At 37.9% G+C, this 24,153-nt stretch overlaps 1 protein-coding gene and 1 long non-coding RNA gene across 2 annotated transcripts in view; one reads left to right on the top strand and one right to left on the bottom strand.

Moving 5' to 3' along the window:
- LOC143297429 (uncharacterized) overlaps nt 1-4,069 on the bottom strand; it is a 37,278-nt gene extending 33,209 nt beyond the window's left edge. The window contains exons 1-2 of the long non-coding RNA XR_013057272.1: nt 3,422-4,069; nt 1,112-1,174 (exon numbers count right to left, since the gene is read on the bottom strand). This is a non-coding gene — a long non-coding RNA (uncharacterized LOC143297429). The remainder of the gene's footprint in view (nt 1-1,111; nt 1,175-3,421) is intronic.
- Nucleotides 4,070-4,113: 44 nt separating this feature from the next.
- LOC143297428 (lamin Dm0-like) overlaps nt 4,114-24,153 on the top strand; it is a 61,595-nt gene continuing 41,555 nt past the window's right edge. Inside the window, exons 1-5 of the mRNA XM_076609778.1 lie at nt 4,114-4,634; nt 10,327-10,459; nt 12,316-12,465; nt 20,745-20,915; nt 21,287-21,412. Of these exons, the coding sequence (XP_076465893.1) occupies nt 4,231-4,634; nt 10,327-10,459; nt 12,316-12,465; nt 20,745-20,915; nt 21,287-21,412 (984 nt within the window). The 5' untranslated portion in view covers nt 4,114-4,230. The remainder of the gene's footprint in view (nt 4,635-10,326; nt 10,460-12,315; nt 12,466-20,744; nt 20,916-21,286; nt 21,413-24,153) is intronic.

Genomic DNA, 24,153 nt, shown 5'->3' with positions numbered 1-24,153 from the left:
AAAGGTTAGATGCATAACTGCTAAAGACCCAAAAAAACCAAAAAGAACAACAATACAACAAGAGAGGCAAGGCCTTCAAGGCTCACTTGTGACATGCACTTACTACAACAAATGAATCAAAACACACAAAAAATCAATTGCAAAACAAAAGTCGTGTGCACCTCCCAACATAGAAATACAGACCACACAAAGTTGTGTTGGATTTCACATTGTTTATTTATTTATTTTTTTATTTTTTTTTTATTTTTTTTTTTTCAAAATTGAAGTCACAAACGAAAGAAAATCATTTCTAACTCACACTTGCTTTTGTTTAAATGAAAGAGGAAATGCACCTAAGTGTGAACAAACATACAGACACGCACAGACACACACAAGATAGGTAATAAAGTTAAGTTACATTTTATACATGTATAAATATATAAAATGTAACTGAACTTTTTGTTTAACTATTACGTAATGCATTATAACCTTAATCATAGAGAAAACAATTAATACAATGTGAAAAAACTCAATATGGGTATTAACAATGTGCCTGTCTGCTTTATGATTGCAATTAGTATTAGAAAAAATGACATTCACAACACATTTTCATCATATTACAGATTTTTGTGATAACCCTGATTCAGTAAGACCCATCACACACCTACACACACACACACACACACACACATATATATATATATATATACATAATTACTTCATAATCTAGACCATTTTTTAAAACAATCACTCTTTTTCTGGTGTAAACTTCAAAGTCATACATACACGTATTTGAGTATGCAGCTGCATTACATGCTCACACATGAAAATCAAAATTCAAATGATGAATATAGGTCAGTTACATTTTGTACATGTATCTATCTAAATACATAAGAGGTAACTGAACAGTGAGCTTTTTACAATGTATGAAAAACAAAAACTTTTAATTACATAATTATAAGCTTATAATTGCTGAGAAAAAGTGTAATACAGTATGAAAAAATAAATATAGATATTAACAATGTGCATGCCAATGTGTTTCAAATGATTGTTCAAACTCAAATTTGCTTTTTGTTTAAGTGAAAAAGGATTCAACGTCATATAAGAAATAAAGTTCAGTTACATTACATACACAAGATGCAAGGTTCAACCACCCAGAATGGATCAGTCAGGCCAGGGTCTGTTTCCCAGCAGTCTGAAATCAGTTAAGGAGGAAGGTGGCAGAATGGTTAAGACGCTCAGCTGCCAATACAGAGAGTCCGTGAGGGTGTGGGTTCGAATCCCGCTCTCGCCCTTTCTCCTAAGTTTGACTGGAAAATCAAACTGAGCGTCTAGTCTTTCGGATGAGACGATAAACCGAGGTCCCGTGTGCAGCACGCACTTGGCGCACTGAAAAAGAACCCATGGCAACGAGAGTGTTGTCCTCTGGCGAAATTACGTAAAATGAAATCCACTTTCATAGGTACACAAATATGTAAGCATGCACTCAAGGCCTGACTAAGCGCGTTGGGTTATGCTGCTGGTCAGGCATCTGCTCAACAGATGTGGTGTAGCGTGTATGGATTTGTCCGAACGCAGTGACGCCTCCTTGAGAAAGTGAAACTGAAACTGAAAACTGAAATCAGTTACGTAAACTGCTATCAGTCATACTATATTATTGTTACAAAACCTCTCTCTCTCTCTCTCTCTCTCACACACACATGTAAACACAACAAACAACTCTTTCATTTAATAAATATCTATGTATCCTCATGTATAAAGATTTTTTATTGTAATCTCTCTCTCTCTCTCCCTCTATCTCTCTCTGTGTCATGCACCTCTAATTCAGTAAATACACACATTTGAACCTATTTTGTGCTCAAAACATGTGTACACAAATACATAATATATATATTTATGTATTTGTGTACGCATGTTTTTAACACAAAATAGATTCAAATATATATATATATATATATATATATATATATATATATATATATATATATATATATATATATGAATACAACAAACTTGGTGCATATCTGTTATGCATATGTGTATGTGTGAATGTGTGTCTGCATTTTTTACATTTATTTGCCTGTTTATCATCATTGTTGTCTTTTTTATTTATTTATTTATTTTATTTATTTATTTATCTTATTATTATTATTATTTATTCATTCATTTATTTATTTTTATTTATTTATTTATTTATTTTTTCTAAATTATAGTATTATTATTATTGATTGATTGATTTATTTCATTTTATTTTATTTTGTACGTTTATAGTTAACTTCATCAAGTTTTTGCGCCTTATACATATTATTATTAGTAGTAGTAGTAGTTCTTTTTTTATGTATTTATCTTCTCTCTCTCTCTCTCTCTCTCTCTCTCTCTCGGCCTGACTAAGTGCGTTGGGTTACGCTGCTGGTCAGGCATCTGCTTGGCAGATGTGGTGTAGTGTATATGGATTTGTCTGAATGCAGTGACACCTCCTTGAACTACTGAAACTGAAACTCTCTGAATAAATATTTAATGGTCTCCTTCTCCAACTTTCCATCACATGTTATCATGTATTGTCGATTGAATATTGGATTGAATGGGCAGGTCAACTACTTGAAACAAAATGTCACCCTTCGAGGCTGCAAGCACACGCTTTGAATATGTATAAATATGTGTACGCAATTGAATTTTGCCCATGACCTTCAGGGTTCAGCCAATAGATCTATAAAGTCCACTCGTAGTATTGATTTTAGTATTTTCCGAAAAAGACCATCTGGGCGAATGAACATAGTGAAAGCCCTGTACACTGAGAGTAAAACATACAAGCTTTTTATGTACTGAGTATAATTTCAAAATGTAATGTTAACCCCCTTAGCATTAATTACAGATTAATTTCCCTTTTTTACTACCTGCACCAAAGACATGCAAAATAAATATAACTTCCATGCTTAGCAAAAGAAGTTCCTGTTTGAACAAAAAATGATAAAAATGACTGCTCTTTTGCTGTGTTAGAATATCAGATCAAAGTGCCAAGTTTAGAAAATAAAAAAAATATAAATATAACAGTAAATTCAGTTTGCATATAATTTGGCTTCTTTTTAATTTATTTTTTGTGTGTGCCCATCCCAGAGGTGCAATATTGTTTTAAACAAGACGACTGGAAAGAACTGAATTTTTCCTATTTTTATGCCAAATTTGGTGTCAACTGACAAAGTATTTGCCGGAGAAAATGGCAATTTAAAGTTTACCACGTACACACACACACACACACACACACACATACAAACAACTGAACACCGGGTTAAAACATAGACTAACTGTGTTTACACAAGTGAGTCAAAAAAAAAAAAAAAAAAAGCCTATACAAAAACCAAAAACAAAGCACACACATTAGAACATTACAACAATAAGAGAGAGAGAGAGAATTCACTTCATTTATCAGTCAATGATGTCTCACATGCACACACTTCCTCGTGGCAGTGTTGCGTCAACAGTTGTCACACACTGCTGCCACCCACTGATGCAATTGCATGCTTTGCGGCAGTTCACAGTAGCAAATGGAAATGTCTTGGCTTTTTTGTGTGTGTTGTAGGTCGGGCACTCAGAGGAGAGTGTGTGTGTTTTAACATCAATCGATGTTAACCTTCTCAGAAAAGCTAACTGAAAAATGAAAATGACCAAATTGTTCTTCTTTGTCTCAGTCTGCGCAGTCTTCACACCCAACACAACAAAAGTAAGAGAAGCTGACTCCAAAGTATGACTTCTCTTGTTCCCATATCAGCACGACTGCAGCTTTTTATTATTATCAGTTTCACTTATTTATTTATTCTTTAAAAATTTAAGTCGACCTTAAAATGAGTAGTCGACCGTCATGTAAATTTTGACCTCTGAACGTTCTTGGGACACGCCCACTCGAGGAACATATTTATCTATCAATTCATTTGATTTCCTGAAACCGACTTATTATTGTGTCAATGAAACATTGTATTTAACATATGTATTTTTGTCAAATTCGGTACAGACTGTTCCTTTCTAAGCAAGCCTGTTGTCAGTTCATCCTCTTCCAACATCCACATCATCTCCGCCAACCTGCTTCCCCTCACCTCCCAACATCACCGGAAGCACAGTCATGGACCGCTCAAGGGCTTGTAATCACGTGATTCGAAAACCGCGCGAGCACGCGTTGCCGGCCAGCCATTTTCCGGAGAATACCACGCTCAGTGATTGTTTACAATACACGTTCCAGGTACCAAGTATCCAGCAGCTATGTCTTCGAAAGTGAAGAAAACGACAACAACATACACAACTCAGTCAACCTCAGGTATGGAGACGCCAGGTACAAGCGCATTTTCGCCCCGGAGACGTGAGCGGCCGCCATCACCGGCTCGCACTACTCGCCAACAGGAGCAGGAGGAACTGCAAGGTCTCAACGATCGCTTGGCCAACTACATCGACAAAGTACGTTTCTTGGAAGCTGAAAACAGTCGTCTGTCCACGCAGGTTCAATCTACAGAGGAGGTTGTGAAACGAGAAGTATCTTCCGTGAAGAACTTGTACGAAACGGAGCTTGCTGATGCCAGGCGTCTGCTAGACGAAACCGCAAAGGACAAAGCACGCATTCAAATAGAAGCGAATAAATACAAAACTGAATACGAGGATCTCTTGTCCAAGTAAGTAAAATTAGATTAGGATAAACACATGTCAGGTTATTTCTTTATGATGCGAAATGTCGGCTTATATGATGAAAACAGTCCAAGTCTGTTTTTAGAATCTACTGCATGGTTTCCCTCATGGCATTTCACAGAACGAGTGTGTGTGGAGGGGCGGCGGTGGTGGTGGTGGTATTTATAGGCTACTGCATGATACCCATCATTCGTTCACAGCACGAGAGTGTGTGGAGAGGGGAGGGGTGGGGTGCGTGCGACCATTTTGGTCTTTGGCTGTAACGAAGCGGAGCAACTCCGCCTCCTCAGCGCAACTTTGTTCCCCACACCCTCTTCAGTTCGCATTCTCGGAGTATTCTTCCTCACACAAGAGCATTCAACAATATTTAAACCAAGATAAGAATGCTTTGGATGTTTGGTGTGCACAGTTATCTTTTGTTTGGTGTGCATTTCTTAGTAAGACCCCACAGGGCTTGAGAAGATGACGTCACGCGCGGCGCATTGTGGGTCGGGATGCCATTTTGACGGTCAGGCGCAACTAACGAAACCGAAACTACTTGACGCGGTGCGAAACTCTACAAAGATACGGGGCAATGCCACTCACTTGCTGCATTATTGGCTGTACAAGCTGAGGATACAATACTGAATTGGGACTCACTGGGTATCGATTTTTAATGATTTCCCGTAGTTGAAACTACAGCAGGAAGCAGGTTGAAGTCACAGAACCAGGAGGCAGGCATGTATCACAGCTATCTGGCGCACCACAATGACATTCGCAAATACCGGTGAATATTTGTCACATTTTGTGTGTTTGTTCAAGACATTTCTGTGGAGATAACACAGTTTTGTTAGCTACAAAATAAAGTGAATTCTGAAGTGTTTTCTCCAAATAGGCTAGTTTTCATTACACATGTTGAAGCTTTGGCTAACACGAGGTTTTCAGTTAATTCTGACCGGTGATCAGATGAAGGCCCACAATCTGTTGGCTTATCATATGGCTTCACGACAGGACTTTGCCTAAAAAATAAGATGTTATCCAAGAATAACTTATTTTATTTATCTGTCTTTTAGTTTCATCAGTCTCGACCGGGGTTCCCAAAGTTCTGATGAATAGAGAGATAATTAATGTGGGCCTAGGTTGTCAGTTGCTTTTCAGTGTCATTGTACATCTTGCTCAGTTAGGAAATTTGGAACACCACTGCTTAATAATTGTTTCAAAGAAAAACACAGAAAAACTGAAATAAAACATGTCTTCAGATCAGTATATAAGGTGAACATCACGCACACGCACACACACGCACACACACACACACACACACACTGATGTGCACACACATACACAGTCAAACTCGCACACACACTGATTGACTGATGTGTGCACACTCGCACACACGCAGCAATACACACAGTGACATGCATATATATATATATATATATATATATATATATATATATATATATATATATATTCTCATAGAATCAAACATATTTCTACTGTGAACAGTTTGAACTGAGCTGAAAAGGGGGGTTGGGGGGGCGGGGGGGGGTGAGAAAGAGTGTGAGTCTGAGTGTGTGTGTGATTGAGTTTGTGAGAGAGAGATTAACTGCAAAGGTCACCATAAACTAAAAGGTTTAATTCTATTTTCAAGTAGGCCTGCTTGTGCTATGTTGAAGTCTCACCCCACTGGGTCCCATCTCTTCACCTTGGGCACAGCAGAGTGAAAATAACGGGGAGGGGGGGGGGGGGGGGGGCAGTATCTTATTCTTATCAGATACTGAGGTAAAATTATGTGAATTCTGCCCTGTACTCTGTGTGTATGTGTGTGTACGTGCAGTGTCAGTATGTGTGTGTGTTGTGCTGTGATAGTATGGGTGAGTATATGTATGCTTGAGCTGTTGGCTCACAGTTTGAAACCAACCTCCACACCCAACACACACATAAGCCACACAAACATGCACACTCACACACACACACACACACGCACACACACAAGTTTCAAGTTTTAATTATCCTTTCACTCCTATTGGAGTATGGAGGTTTACTGCAAAATACTCTTTTCGTGCCCATAACAAACATTTCCAAATACACAACAATGTCACATAAAAGTTGAAAAAACACAAATGTCTTTTAACTCCAAAAGTATAACTAGGCAACATTTGCAAATCTAATCATCTTACTTACAGCTAAAATGACTTTTTTGTCTCCTTTGAGCATATTACAAAAATTAAAAACCGATTTTGGAGACAAATATTTTTTAGGAACATATCTATTTTGTAACTGATCATAACTGGGACATTCCATTATAAAATGAAACTCATCACCAATCACAGACATGTTACAAACCTTACAAAACCGTAACTCTCGTGGTATGCCTTTGTGTCTCCCTGTTTCTATTTCCAGCTTATGATTACTACTTCGAAATCTGAAGAAGCTGATAACATAATTATCAGGCATTTGACATATATTTTTCTCTACCAAATCCACTTTTGAAATTTCGATAAAACAAACATTTACTACTCGCCTCTAGAGCATGTCTCCATAGATTTTGAAAACTATCTCTCAAAGCAATGTTGACATTCTTGCAGAAAGATTCCCTCTCCAAGGAGAATTGACCATCCCAAACACAGTCATACCCTGCTTCTATTAAAATTTGTCTGATACAACTCATCCATTTTGAAGAATAAATACCATTTCGATATAAGTCAAGTAATATCAAATATATTTTCCCAGAATATTTTTCTGTGTTTGATATTACTAAGCTGGTCCAAAATCGAACTAATCTCATTTTCACTAACACACTAATTGGATAAATAGCAGTTTCACCATAAACAATTTGGGTCATAGTATTTCTGTTCAGTTTGAACAAGCGTTTCAAAAATTTCAATTCTAATTTTTCAAGTATATCTACATTTTCATAACCCCATATTTCTGCACCATACAACAAAATAGGAACAATCATAGACTGGTACATGTCCAGAATGATATGTAAAGGTAAATCTTGATTTCTGGCTGACTGAAGTAATGAAAACATAGCTTTTTGGCCCTGTTCATAAATCATTTTTTTAGCTTTATAAAAAGTTCCGTTTCTACTAAATTCGATGCCAATATATTTAAAAGAATCGACAACATCCAAACATGCATCACCAAACTTAAAAACAGGCTTTAGCTTGTTTGTAGAATTAAATATCATCACTTTAGTTTTCTTTACATTGACCACTAGTTTCCATTCTAAACAATATTTGTGAAAAACATTGAGGGACTGCTGTAATCCTTATTTCGTCTCTGAAAGTAAAATTGTGTCATCTGCATACAACAGTACAAATAATCGCATGTAATTATCTAACTCTGAAATGTTAACATTCAATAAAAGATCAACAGATGGACTCTTATGCTCAGTCAAATACAACTCTAAATGATTGAGATACAGATAAAAAAAAGCAAAGGCGAGAGATTTTCTCCTTGTCTCACACCCTTACAAATGCTAAAGAAATCAGATTTTTCACCATTTAAAAACACACATGACTTAATTCTATCATACATGTTCATTATGACACGCAAAATTTTACCATTCACGCCTTCATGAACAAGTTTTTGCCATAACTCACTTCTCCAAACTGAATCAAAGGCTTTTTTTAAATCAACAAAAGCACAGTAAAGTTTCTTCTTTTTCATGGAGAAAATATCAATAAGTGATTTCAAAACAAACATTTGATCTAATGTAGAATGGGACTGTCTAAATCCTGCTTGGGCTCCTGAAAGTATATTGTTTGTATTGATATAATCAGTCAGTCTAGCATTTAACACTGTAGTGAATAGTTTTCCAACACAGCTGAGCAAAGTTATCCCCCTATAATTATCACAGTCAAGTGTATCACCTTTGCCTTTATACAATGGCAATATCAAGCCGGATACCCATTTTTCTGGTACAACACCTTTGTCCAGTATCTTGTTAAATAATTTACAGTATGTTTCTGTCAGCAAAAGAACGCTGTTGATGATACATTCATTACGAATCATGTCTTCACCGGCACTTTTGCCATTCTTCAGTCTTTTGATGGCTGAAGTAATTTCATCTTCAGTAATACATGCATTTAAAATATCATCATTATCCTCTAAATTGATAATGTGCATTGCCGTTGTACTGTCAATATGTTCATTATCATTAACGTTAAGGTTGCTGAAATGGTGAAACATGTCTTCTAAGTTTATGGGACATGATGTTTTCTTTTTCTTTTTAATTCTATTCCATAGTTCTCTTGAATTGCTTTTGCGTAAACTTCGTAGTTCTCTGTGCCATTTTTTTCTCCACGTCTTTTCTGCTTTCTTTAAAACGGACTTGTAACTTTTGCTGACTCTTTCCAGCGTGTCTCTATTTTTACTAGAATTTCTTTTTTTTTTACTCTGTGTTTAGTTTTAAAATACTCTGATCGGCTTCGTTTGCATGTGGAATCAAACCAGCTGCGACTATCTCTGTGTTTTGTCTTAGAAGTACGAATTTGATATGTCCCGACCGAGAGTATTTTTTGCCGTCTGAATCAGAATGTTTGCGAGTTTATCATTTATGACGTCAATATCATCAGCATCGATTGCGTCATTTAAGTGTGTAAGCTCAGCGTTAGACAAATTTTCTTGAAAAGAAGCAGCCTTTTCGTGTTCCCATTTTCGTATCATTTCATTCTGACCTGTTAAATTTGATGTGGCACATTTTTTATGACATGGTATGACAGCCGTATCAGTATGATTTTTATGGTTCAATATGTGACACTCAGTAGCCAGAGACAAGATCAACGGGCTGTGTACATCAGATAATAAAGCATCAAAAGGGGAAATAGTAAAATCTGTTATTTTTGTGAACAAAAAGGGGGATCCAATCATGTAGTCAACCACAGTACAGCCATTACTAGTAAACATTCCGATTCCATCATCTCTCCCTGCTCTTCCATTAAGAATATACAATGAAGACGATTTACACAAGTCAATCAATCTATACCCATAGTTGTTTGGTCGACAATTATCTTGATTATGTCTACACTTAATTGGATATAACTGCTCATCTAAAACATTGATCAAATCATGGAATGGACCTTTACTGTCACTCTGATGTTGATCAAAAAAATCTTTCAAATTTTTTGTATAAGCATTAAAGTCACCTGCTAACAGAATATAACAATCATATTTACTTTGTATATCAAAGAGCATGTTTTCAACATCATCAAACATATCAACACTACTATACACTGATCCTACACACACACACACACACACACACACACACAGTTCATTCTTTTGATCTAAACTAGTATAAAAATGAAGAAGAAGAAAAGAAAGTCATGCTTATTCTGATTTGAGTCCTAAACAATCAAGTGGGAAAACAGCATATTTTTGGTCAGTCTTATATCACAGGACAACCAGCAAGAATTGATTTTGAAAAAAAAGTTTCATAATTCAAGATCTGGGTTATGGTATCACATGACTGATGAATCAGATTATGAATAATGTATGATTATGAAAGTATTTTGTTTTTTAATGTGTGTGAACAAAGAATATGAGAGAACTGACATTGTAGAACTGATGGATGTCACCAAATTGCCTCCTTACTGAGTTTTAGTGAGGTAAGAGTGTAGCTGGTTGTTGCCAGCTTCCTGTTGATGTTGGAGATATGGGAGTGTAACTGATTCCTTGATGTATTGTTGGTAGGTTTGATCGTCGTGACCGGGAAGCTGCAGCAGCAGAGCGCCGTGTGGAGGCTCTGGAAGCTCAGGTTGCTGAACTGACAGTGAAATTGAACGACGCTGAAGGACCTCGCAAACGCCTGGAGAAAGAGAATGCTGTGCGTGACAAATAAGCTGGCTAGCAAGTTGAATTACTCAGTTTACTGTGTAGCTTATGTGTTTTTTACAATGTCATTCTAAACAGTGCAAGCCAACATAGTTTTCCTTATGTTTATGATAAAAAGAAATGCATTGATTGGTATTTATATGATGATACTTTAATAGTTTTTATTCAAAGTTTATGTTGAAATTCCTAGAATTGTAGAAAGACGTTTACCATAGTTAATGTTCCATTTCCTGGAAGGAAATTTATTTTCTGAAAATGGTGATAATAAGGCCAAGATTAATTAACTTTGAATATCTGCTGTTTTTATTTTAGCAGACTACTTCTAAGCAAGTTTTCTTTGAGGCCATTACGATTGTTATGAACACTGTTACATTTGACTGATTTTTGTGAGGAAAAATAGCTCAATACTGATGTTGGTTTGTTTGCCTTGGTCCGATGTGGTGGTCGAATGGTTACAGTGCTGGATTTTTGCCAGAGTTCCTGTAGTTTGATACCCAATGTTGGTGCACCTGGTGAGTTAAGGATGGAGGTGTATTTGATCTCCCAGGACAGCATATGTGCAGACCTGCTTGTACCAGAACCACCTTTATGTGTATATACACACAGATCAAATATGCATGTTAAACTTAAAGATACTGTTATCTATGTCCCTGTTCGATGGATTATGGAATCAGAACATACCCAGCATATATACACACCCTGAACATGAAGTATAGCAACATGCCTGGCTTGGTAAATAAACAAATGGTTATAATAATAATGATAATAATATAAATAATGTACATTTACATAGCGCCCTTTCTCTCTAAGAGCTCAGGGCGCATTGTATGAAAGAAAAATATTACAAGTTACATAAATCATTCATGACCACTCTTTCTCAAAATCCAGACCTGTGCACCCCCCTGTATTTTTCAGTATTTGTCCTTTGGGGGTGGGGGGGGGGGGGGGGATACAGAAATCTGATTTCATAAACCTAAATCCAGTTTCTCAACAATCTAGAATACAAAAAATATTTTTTGTTCCTGACATGAAAATGGTTATTGGATATTGCAAGATGAGCTTTTTTCTTTTATAAGAGAGAGTGGGAGGGAGGATGGGGGGGGAGAGAGAGAGAGAGAGCAAGCAATGGTCAATATTGATGGAATGTGATAAAATACTGAAAGCCATTGAAAAATACGGAAGACTAATGACAGTACTGAAAAGGTTAGTTGAGGGGTGCACAAGTCTGCAACCCATATGCAGTTCTCAGCTCTCCACAGGTAGGCAGCCTGTTGCATAAAGGATTGTGTCAGTGAAGTGCTTAGAGCTTGGTCTCTGACCTAGAAAGAGGGCTATATAATTATAAGTATCCATTTCATCTTTTCATTGATCTGGTGAAGAAAAACAGTACTTTCTACCTTCTTTTTCATTTGTACTTAATTGTAGGCTGCAACTGGCACTTGTATACACCTGTATCTTCAAGTGGGTTTTTAGTTAATAGTACTTTAACCCTCATTTTAGGCTGCCATATTCCCATTATCTGTCGGTTGTGTGCTGGGGAGTTTTGGGGGGCTGCATGCTGGATATGGTTCATTGGTTGTGTTTCCATAACCCACATGCATGGTCACTTTCAGCATTTGTTTACATGTGAAGGGCATTAAGTTACTAGGTGTACATGTATGCATTGGTTTGGGAGAAAGGGTGGGTGGGTGGGTGAACCATTTCCATCCTTACCCTACCAGGTGACAATAAGGGGATCTAACCTGGCCTTTGGACCCTCCGATTGACAATCCAATCCTTTTAACCACTCACCTAATGTGTCTATCACCGTCTACCTTGGTGAAAGAAAATTGCTTTCTTTCCATACAGGCGTTGAAAGCAGAGATTGCCAACCTGGAAAAGCAGCTTGCAACAGCCAAAAAGCAGATTGAGGAGGAGACTTTGCTGAGAGTGGACCTGGAGAACAGAGTGCAGAGTCTGAAGGAGGATCTTCACTTCAAGTCTCAGGTGTACGAACAGGTGAGTCCTCAGGTTTTCCTTCTGTACGGGTCAGGGAGAGGATCTTCACTTCAAGTCTCAGGTGTACGAACAGGTGAGTCCTCAGGTTTTCCTTCTGTACGGGTCAGGGAAATTCTGGAAAGTCATGGAATTTGAAAATGTAATAATGAAAATTTAGGTGCCCCAGAAACCTGGATTTTTACAGCGCATCCTGCATAAAATTGGATATTTTGAGCGTACTGACTCTTGATAGTTTGTTTTTGTTTTGTTTTTACTAACACTGAGATGTCAGTTGCACTGGCTGCTGTTGCTTAGTTACAGTCACCTCCTGCCATGTTTGAAAGGAAAGACTTCGAAGTTGACAGTTACAGTGATCAAATTGACATTGCACAAGTCTTTGGCATGAACCCTGTGCAGTATATTTGTCAGGCTGTTACCTCGGCTGCCATCTGTGCAAAGTAGGCTCAAGCATTTTAAAAGTAAATGCTCACACAAACAGAAGAAAAATAAAAGTGAAACTGAAACACAGCCGATCTAACTGACGTCAAAATTGGAAAACATTCGCATGTCTTAACTACATTCATTCTGATAATTATTTCTACTGAGCAGTCATTGAAAGTGTGCTAACCTTCGCTATTACTGTTTGGTATGGAAACATTTCCAAGGCAGAAGTTGCAGCCCTTAACAGAATCGTAAAAACTGCCACCAAGATTACCGGGGCTGATCTACCTTCTTTAGAAGACATATTATAAACGGCTACTCAGAAAAGCAAAATCAATCAGCCAGGACAAATCTCATCCAGCTTTTGGGATTTTCGAGATGCTTCCCTCTGGTCGATGGTACAGAAGTATAAGGATGAAAACCAATCGCTTCGCCAATAGCTTTTCCCCCAAAGCAGTTGATGCCCTGTCTCTCGAACAAATCCAGTATGATAAATAGAATTGTGCAATCAACAACCATCTGCCTGAAGATCTAGTCATCAACCCCCTCCACATGTAATATGCGGCTTCTGTTCAGACGTGTGTGTGTGTGTATGTGCAGTACGTGCATGTGTGAGTATGCACAAGTTTTTAAATGATATGCACTTGTATGTATTCTAATTTCTACTGTATCTGTGTTTGTGTATGATTTTCGATTTATGTTCGTACCTTGTTATGTACTACCGCCCCCCAATATTCCTTGTGACCCCGGCTCACTTGGTAATAAAGACATTCTATTCTATTTTATTCTTTGCAACTTTCTATAATTTAAAGCATGTTTCTCCAAATCTCCGATTCTGTGTTGATCCAGCGACTGATCTCTTGTGCTGGTCAGTTGACGCCATTTTGATCAAACTGAGACATTTGGTGTCATATACAGTACCATGTCATACTGATGCAAACTAGGCCTATTGGTTTGCTCTGCTTGGCCAAATTTTACGTGGCTAACAGTGAAAAGACATTTGCCTTTGAATAACAAACACCAGCGAAACCCTGTACACTCCTGGAAAACACACGTGTATAAAAATGCGCACACATGTTACCATTACTCGCATGCACATGGTCACAAATACTGGCAGATGCACTTGTGTAGGTACCGGCAGCCTCGCTTGTTAAACTGAAGCTTAGACTAAGAAACGTCAGTTTTGGCCATTTTCCCCAAGCCTGTAGCTTGAGTGATGATTAAAAAATAAAGATACGTTTTATATGGGAATAAAGTTCACTTTCTCCTGTTTGCAATGTTGTTTTTGTTTTTCATCTGTTTTTATCTTTGTTGAATAAAAGAGTAAAAATCTGAGGTAGTGGAAAGGCTTCTTGCACACCATGGCCGACCGCCCTGACACAGATCGTGTCAACTGGTTTTTGCATCTCTCTTTTCTTCACTTGGCTTGCCTGTTCCATTTGATCTACAGAGCTATTTTTAGTACAGCTGTGTTTGTCTGAAGCTGATCTTTCCAGTGAATATTAGTTCAGCTTGCAAAACCGCATATTGTTAATATAGCGTGTAAAAACGATTTTTGCTTGATTTTAAACTTAAAATTCTCAAAATTGGTAATACAATAGTAATTACAGATATTAAAGAGAAGTTTTTTTAATTTCCTTTCTAAAGGAATATATATATATATACGCTACTACCGCGTGGTATTACTGGTGCAGACAAGCTCCGAGTCGAAAGAGTGGCTGTGCGTCATTCGGATGGCAGTAAAAGCTGAGCCAAACTTCAACAACGATCTTGGTCGGTTCGGAAACCTTTGATTTCGTTTGATTTTACTATCACACTGTTGATTATATCATCGATAAACATTTAACCCCTTCACCGCCAGCGAGTTTAGACTGCAACACTCCCTGGCTCTAGCTGATTTTCAAGAAAGCAAAAAATTACACCTACCAATTTCAAATTACTAGGACTTTTTAGTTTTTGAACCAAATGACTTCCTGTTTGTTTTTGTTTTGTTTTGTTTTTTTAAGTAAGAGGAATGATGGAATTTTTGTGTTTTGGAGCAATAAATGATGTTGGTACAAGTGAAAGATTTTGATTTTTGTGTTGATTATTATGGGTTTTTTGTTGTTGATTTGTTTTTTGTTGTTTTTTTGTTTTTTGTTTTTTTTTCAATACAAGTTTTTGCACTTCGACACATTACAGACATAAACAAAGACAGGTACAACACAAACATCACTGCAATGCAGTTGAAAACAAAGCAAACTCACCAGTTGAAGTCTTCAGTACAACTATATTTCCCATGTAATGGTGTAATCCAGAATATAATCCATGGGAAACACAAAATGAACTTGCGTTTTTGTAGAACATGTTGATTTTTGTCACTTCACTTGAAGGTTTCACAGTGTCCTCACTTGAAATATCTTACTGTGGTGGAACTATATGCACTTTACAACTATCTGATGAAACGGAAATACTACTAACATAAGAAAATAAATGAATGGAGGTAGAATATGTGTACAAACGTACACAGTCTGAATTGTTTACTGTTTGAGACCGTGAATTTTAGTTGCTGCTGCTTTCCTGTAGTCCTCCACAGTATGATACAGTTCAAAACAGAGTGGGACACATTGACTTCTTGCACATTATGGTTCCAAATGGCAGGTTGAGCAACCAGTATGTCCACCAGTGGTCCTCGATTTCAGGCTTAAACACAGACCCATTGTGACCTGAAGTGCTGTCTATGTCTTCATCTCAGGGACAATGATGTCTTTGGCAGCATTCAGCCTTGAATACTCACAGCTGCTGATGTGGTGGCCTTAGCAGGAACATGCGCTCCACTCGTCTGGCCACGCCCCATACGTTTGCAACTTGGTACTTGGCTCGGTGCCCAGTCACCACCACTGTCACTCTCCCTCTCGGACAATGAAACTCATCATCAAGCGGGAATTCTTTGCCAAAATCTTCATTTTACTGGCCTGGCTGCAGTCTCAGTTGCTCTATAACTTGCTCAGTTGTGAAGTAGCGTTGTCTGCTCGTCAATGCAGCCATTTTGGAAAATGAAAAGATTGATGTTGCGGATAAAACTATAAGAAATTCACTCAAAAACTTGCAGGAGTACTGAAAAGATGGCATCGATTGATAGAAGGGGATTCCCCTGGTCTTACTTACTTTACTTTTACTTTTTCCTTCCACTTGTACCGGTGGGCGTTGCGGGGAGATAAGTTGTCTGTCTGCAGCAATCTGAGGGTGTCTGCCACTGAGTTGCTCCAGCGCCGTCTTAGTCTTCCTCTGGCTCTCCAGCCAGAGTATGATGTTGTATGCCTGAAGAGCTGGTTGGTTTGGAGGCATACGTGTGAGGCATCCAAACCACTTGATCCTCTGTTGTTCTATGTGTTGTAGTACTGGTTTTGTTCCTACCATGTCTCGTATCACCTCATTCCTGATCTTGTCTCTCCTGGTCTTGTTCACTGCTTTTCTCAAGCATTTCATTTCACGGGTGACCAATTTTCTCTCGAGGGCTTTTGTTAAGGACCATGTCTGGCACTGGTGTGTGAGCGTTGGTAGGTAAATGGCGTTGATGAGTTTCGCCTTGGTGCTCATGGGGATGCTGGGTTGTTTCAAGAGAGGGGCGAGTTGGTAGTTGACTGCATTGGCTTTCTGGCATCTGGTCTCTATTTCTCTGTCTAATTTGCCGCTTTCAGTGAAGATGCTGCCCAGGTACTTGAATTCGCTTGCTTGCTTCAACTGGGTTCCATTGATGCTGATGTCCAATTTTTCTGGTCTCCTACTGACGGTCATGACCTCGGTCTTACTGACGCTGATCTTCATGTTGTAGTTCTCGCAGCTTGTGTTGAGCTGGTCTGTGTGCTCTTGTAGCTGTGTCTTGTCATCGTTCATCATGGCCTGGTCACATGCACAAAATATGGCCTTTCAAACCTCCCCAAAATAAGAGTGGTTGGTTTGTGAATGACCTACTGTGTATTGGTCGCCAAAACATGGTGGGGGCCTCCCTAGCAGTGCCAAAAGGCAACATTGGCTGCCAAAAGGCAACATTGGTGGCCAAAGTGCTATGAGGGAGTATTTTTCATAAGTGAGTGCACAAAAGTGCTCGATCACAGGGAATACCTCATACTGCTGTACCTTGTTTCAGATCTAACTGAAGCGATGATCTTTTTTTTTCTTATTTTCATGATGGAATTAATGATAAATATGTTAAGTTGCTGTTTGTTGAAATGAAATTAATCAGCAGATATAGTCTGTTGTAGTGGTTTCACTTTTATTTACGAGGGTCATTCAATAAATAAGGTGAATTTTTCGGTATAAGGACTTCTAATACAGATAGAAGCATTTTTTTTTTTTTTTTTTTTTTTTTTTTTTTTTTTTACTTCTTTTTCACATGGATTTAATTTGTTTTGCAGATTAAAAAAAACTTTGAGAGTTTTGGCGATTAACAAAGATGGCCGACCAAGAAGCATGCTCCAGGATTGAACAGCGGTCAGTTATCAAGTTTTTGGTTGCTGAAGGGTGCAAACCAGTTGAAATTCATAGGAGAATGTTAACTGTGTATGTTGCCACATGTTTCAGCTGAAAAAATGTCTACAAGTGGGCTAAATTGTTTAAAGAAGGACGGAGCAGTGTTGAGGATGAAGACAGGCCTGGAAGGCCTACAGAAGTGAGGTCTCCTGAGGTGATCGAATCAGTCAATGACCTAATTCAGTCTGACAGAAGGGTGACAGTGGATGACATTGCAAGGACTTTGAGCATATCTGTTGGGACAGCACACAAAATTGTCCATGATGACCTTGGCTACTCGAAGGTCAGCTGCCGGTGGGTGCCAAAGATGCTTACTCCAGAGCACAAACACAGGAGGGTCGAGTTGTCCCAGCAGTGTCTCTGCCGCTATGAGAAGGATGGTAATGAGTTTTGAAGAAGGTGGTCACATGTGACGAGACTTGGGTTTGGCACTATGAGCCTGAGTCCAAATGGCAGTCCATGGAGTGGAAGCACGTAGGCTCTCCAGTGAAGAAGAAGTTCCAAGTCCCCGCGGTCCATGAGGAAAGTGATGCTCACCGTTTTTTGGGATATGCAAGGCCCAATCACCATTTCATTCCTTGAGAAAGGAAGCACTGTGAACAGTGCCAACTACTGTGAACTGCTGAGACTGGTCAAGAAAGACATAAAGAACAAACGCAGGGGTCATCAGTCAGAAGGAGTCATCTTGCATCATGACAACGCAAGGCCTCACACAGCAGCCCGAACAGTGCAGACCATCAACGAGCTGGGCTGGGAACTGCTCCCTCATCCCCCTTACAGCCCAGACCTTGCCCCTTCAGACTTTCACCTGTTTGGTCCCTTGAAAGCGTTCACGAGAGGCACAAACTTTGAAAGTGATGATGAAATCAAAAGTGTTGTGAGCGACTGGCTGAGACATCAGTCCAAAGATTTTGTACGCTGAGGGAATGCAGAAGCTTGTGCACAGATGAGAAAAGTGTGTGACAGTGCTGGGAGACGACGTTGAAAAAAAAAAGTCGGCTTCTATCTGCATTAGAAGTCCTTATACCGAAAAATTCACCTTATTTATTGAATGACCCTCGTACAAAACACAGATAACTACACACAAAAATTTCTGTTTTTCCAGAACATCATTCCTGCAACTTGATAACATGATTTTTTTTTTTTAATTAGGAAAAACAAGTTAAGAAAGAAAAAAAAATTGCTGAATGTGACTTTTGATTAAAAAGTCATGGTAGTGTGTGTGTCGGTTAGAGAGAAAGAGAATAATGATGTGTATTTGGGCATGTGTGTCTGTCCAGTTAAAAAAAATCAAGAGAGAAGAATTTGATGTCAAATCTTACACTTACAGATCATATGAAATTGATCTAAACAATTTTTCTTCAAATTGAATTATTGCTGTACCCCATTTTAAAGTTCTTGCTCAGCTGAATACAAATCACTTTTTTCATAAAAATAGCTTGATAAATGAAGAAACTGCACCTGTTGCTATTTTGACAAATTTTGCCTTGTGAGAATTTGAAAAAAAAAAAAAAAAAGAAAAGATTTTATAGCTTAGTATCAATAAAACCGGTAACATAGGTGGGGAAAAAATTAGGCATCTTCGCTATAAACAAAATATCATTTTCCTTAATTTTTAGCTGTCGGTTGTTCAGTATACATGCAGTGATACTGTAAAATTGGAGATTTGTCCAAAAGCTCAAAATGACACGCAAAAAGGATCAATTTCAATTAACTTCTATTGACTGTAACTTTGGTTCTGATACACATAGAAACATAATTTTTGTGGTTGGATGTTTGTTTTGACTTAAAGTTTTAATCTAAGCGTGTTTAAATGTTGTTTTGACAGAATTTTTTTTTTTTTTTTTTTTTTTTTTTTTTTTTTTTAAAGGTTGCAGATACCAAACTTATGTGTGCACAAATACACGAAACTTGAGCTCGTGTGCGCACACACTTATTCATGCTTGCTACTTCACTGGAATAGTGGAGAGAAGCATCAACAAACAGAGTATCTGTGGAAAAACCAACAACTGTCACACAATATGATGCAGTGACTTCATATTTGCAATTATTTAGATCTGGGATCAAAAGCCCGGTACATGCATGAAATGCAAAAACACGCAGCCATGATGGTTCAGCCATGATGGTTGCCAACGTCTCTAATCTGGATGTCTGTACATTTCACTATTGTTATCAGTACTTACTATCAGTTCTCACTTGGCTGTGTTGTCTTTCTTGCATTACATCACTCAAGTTTGCCACCCTTTCTGTGGCTCTGTATGTGTGTGTATGTGCATGTACATGCATAGTTGTGAGTTGAAGGAATAGGGGGTGGGGGGTGATGATGTCAAAATGATTGCTAAGTTTGTCAGTTGAGTGTGGCCCATCGATCTCTCTCTCTGCCCTCTCTTCATGCTCTCACACAATGTACGCGCGCGTACACACACTCACACACTACACATCTGATGTCACTTATGTGAAAAGACATTAATATAAAGATAGAAAACGAGTGCATGCACAGATCTTTCCATCTCTATCTCTCCCTGATATCATATGTATATGAGTGTGTAGTCTCTCATTCTCTCTCTAATTTTACACACATAGCGCGCGCGCGAGAGAGAGAGAGAGAACTGTAATATGTAGGCACCACATTGAGTGCAAAAAGCACAAAAGAAAGTGTCATTAATTCATAATTGTCTCTGATTTTTCCTATGTGTCCTAGTGTTGTTGATTTTTGGTGTATGTCCCAGAAATCTGGGAGTAGGCATATCTGAGAATGAAGAAAAAAAAATTCTCCAACTTGATCCATCACCAACTATTTAGTATCAGTATATGTTCTTTTGTAAGGTTTGACCCAAGATAAGTATATATATATATATATATATATATGTGTGTGTGTGTGTGTACTGTTTTACATTTGTAATAATTGTTTGGATTTTTGACTCGCATATATATATATATATATATGTATATATATGTATATATATATTTATATATATATACGTACGTACATGTTTTTTTTATACAGAGTTTTTACTTGCTTTATACAAACATATATTGATTGTTTCAGTTTCGGTTTTTTTGTGTTACTGTGTGTTTTTCTCTGGTAAACCTTAACATTGGTGTTTTATAAGCAGCAGCAGGCATGGGGGATCAATTAGCGAAACAAAAAATCTGCCAGAAAACCCTCCAGAGAAAACAAAACGTAAGCAGAATGGGATTTACAGATAGAATGGTATCCAGATTGTATCCAGATTGAAACCATAATTTGATGGTGTTAGGATGATGGAGGACATGAGATTGGCTCACTTCATTTGACCATATTCCTATTACTGCAGTATCATGTATATTTTTCTGTTGCATTGCAGGAGTTGGAAGAGACGCGTGTGCGCACCACAACACAGATTGATGAGGTAGACACTCGCTTAGAGCAGGAGTACGAACAGCGACTGTTGGAGGCTCTGCGAGAGATCCGTGGTCAGCATGAAGCAGACCTGCAAACTGTCAGGACAGAACTGGAAACACTCTTTGAAAATAAGGTCAGACCCACACCGAGTTCATCGACATGATAGGTGACAACTCTTGTTACTGGTTGATTCCAAAGAAAAATTGATGATAGTGAATACAGGCTATGTAAAGTGAACTAAAAGCCTGAATCAGAACTTATTCTACACAGCATCCAATTTTGACTTGCATGTGTAAACAAAATGATCATGTTGATGGATACATTTACCCTGTTTCAGGGAGGAGGGGCGAGAGGGAGAAGTTCATTATAAATTTAAACATAGACATTTTCTTGGGAACCACAAGAGGAAGAGCAACAGTTGTGTATTTTTGTATATTTCATTCTGCAAATGATTATTTATAACCCCATGATCTGCATGTTTATATCTGTATGTGTGTGGAGCAGCTGGCTGACCTCAAGGCACAAGCTGAGCGCCACAATGCTGCTGCAGGGAGCGCGTGGGATGAGCTGAACGTTTCCAGGAGACGCTGTGATGAACTGACAGCAGAGCTGAACAAACTCAAATCAGAGGTCAGTTGGCTGCGTGCATTGCTTTTCTTTTACATTATGTATGGTTTTTCTTACTTGCTCCGACATGCATACTCAGAGATGCCAACTGTTACAATTTTGTTGTATTTTGTTACGCTCGATCGCAGTTTGCTCAGATGTTACGCCAAGGTCAAAATTGTTCCAATGAGTTCGTTTTTGACCTCATAGCATGGTGACATGCTGTCCTGTCATAACATTACCCCGACACTTTAGACCTATTGATCACGAGGCTGGGTAGTCACTACTGACCTTGGTCTCAAGTGACAATGTTCAGCAAATCAAGTGCATGTTTACAGTGAAACAGCTCTGAGTGGACCTATCAGCTTTATCGCCCGAACAAGAGAGAACGTGGCAAAATCCAAGTGTGCCTCGGTCAAACAGCGTCTGTGCCCAGTGGATTAAGTTATGGATTCCCAACCTGGACATAAGGGAAAATCCTCAAGAATGTGTCTGGTCATTGAATGACACTTGCTACTATTTTGCCTCTCTCAGGTGACCTCCTGAGGAAGTATAAACAGAGCACGAATAAGAGACTGGGCAGTGGAAAAGACCTATGTAACAATTACAAACAGTCTCTGGTAGCAGTTGCGCCATGTTACAGGTAGGCCCAAGTGTTTGTATGCCTTGTAGATAAAATCTACGTTTGCTGATGTGGCTCGGAGTTTGATTGTTCCTACCTAATTCAAAATGTTCCTGCCTAATTCAAATTCAAAATGTTCCTACCTAATTCAGAATGTTCCTACCAAATTTCCTGATTGTGAAACAAACACTTGACAGGGATCGGCATCTCTGCGTACATAGTTATACTGCACAGTATAGAATGAACTATACTTAATGGACAGTATAGAATTAACTATACATGATTTATGTTGAATGAATTATGCAGTACTTTGCACAGATAAGCGTTCATATCCCACAGAAAAATCTTGTCCATTTTTAGGATAGATATTAGGGCAACAACATTCCTTAACTCATTATCCTATAGTGATTTTCCTTGCCTGTGCCTCTGTCCTGTACAGTTAAAAGAAAAATGGTGCTAAATAGGGTTATTGTTTTTGACTCAATTGTGTAAACAAAGTGAGTCTATGTTTTAACCTGGTGTTCGGTTGTCTGTGTGTGTGTGTCCATGGTAAACTTTAACATTGACATTTTCTCTGCAAATACTTTGTCAGTTGACACCACATTAGGTATAAAAATAGGAAAAATTCAGTTCTTTCCAGTCATCTTGTTTAAAACAACATTGCACCTCTGGGATGGGCACAAAAAAAATTGAAAAATGAAGCCTAATTATATGCAAACTGCATTTACTGTTATATTTATATTTTTTGTATTCTCTAAACTTGGCACTTTGATCTGATATTCTGACCCAACAACAAGAGCAGTCATTATCATGTTCTGTTCAAACAGGAACTTCTTTTGCTCAGCATGGAAGTTTTATTTATTTTGCAGTCGTTTTTGGTGCAGATAGTAAAGAAGGGAAATTACTCTGTAATTAATGCTAGGGGACTTAATTTGCTTTGAACTGATCTTTCTCATCTTAAACATTACATTTTGAAATTATACTCAATACATAAAAAGCTTGGATTTTTTTTAAGTGTATCACAAGTGAGTCTTGAAGGCCTTGCCTCTCTTGTTTTTGTTTGTTTTTGTTGTGTGTTTTTTCAGTGTATTTCTTGATGGATGTTTTTTTTGGGAGGAGGGGGGGGGATATTAAAGAATGATTTGGGGGTTTGGTGAATTTGCTGTAGACTTAACCTGTAAGTAAAAAAAAAAAAAGAAGATTTTTAAATGTTTATTTCCATTCTGTTAACTGTAATTTATTTTTTTATTATTATTTTTTTTTAATCAGAATATATTGTGTGTTAGAATTTAACAGTAGCATGCAACTGAAGTTTCATGCAGTTTATTTACCACCCCTTGCTTTGAAGAGGCATATACTACAGGTAAAATCCCAGGTAAAAATCCAGTGAACAACAGTCTCACACATAAGTTTTGAGTTTATTACAGCAGCACGTAAGACATATCTCGGTCACCTTTACAGTCCTAGAATATGTACAGAAATCACAATCAGTCACTGCTAACAATACCAAGTTCTGCTTACTTGGTAGGTAAGTCAGAGTTAAATCACTGACACAGGTGTGCAAATGTTGTCCACAAGGATAGACGAAGTTCATTGCTGATATTGATGAGATGCAGCAAAACACCCAGGTGTGCACGCACGCACACAGTTGCATTGAAAACAGTGCAAACACACACTTTCTTTTCTTAGTTTAGATGAGGTGATCTTTTCCATTTCAATCTTATTGTGGTTTTTGTATATATGTATCTGATTAACCATACATCTTTTAAATACTTGTATAGATTGAATTTTGTTATAATTTTAATTACCTTCCAAATACCTTTGGAACCACATTTTTTATAAGTTTTAAACTAGCTTGCCATTTTGATATACTTTTGACATGTCATTCTTTAAAAGGTCTTCAGTTTAAGGAAGCTTTGCCCATTGCATTGGCCCCCAGTTTCAGTAAATTTCAAAATTTTAGAAAGTCGTCTCTGTTCCTTAAAGAGAGTATTCCTGGAGGGTTGGTATTTTTCTCATTCATTTGTAGAATTTAAATCCAGTTTTGAATTGCACAGTGCAATCAAAACAGTTATAAAGATGGAGAGAGAGTGTCCGATCATACTGATAATATGGATGCTGAACATATCTGAATCAGCAACAA

The sequence above is a fragment of the Babylonia areolata genome, chromosome 22 (assembly GCF_041734735.1).
Source record: "Babylonia areolata isolate BAREFJ2019XMU chromosome 22, ASM4173473v1, whole genome shotgun sequence".
NCBI lineage: Eukaryota > Metazoa > Mollusca > Gastropoda > Neogastropoda > Buccinidae > Babylonia > Babylonia areolata.
The sequence above is the reverse complement of the archived record's forward strand: the minus strand, read 5'-3'. Positions and strand labels throughout refer to the sequence as shown.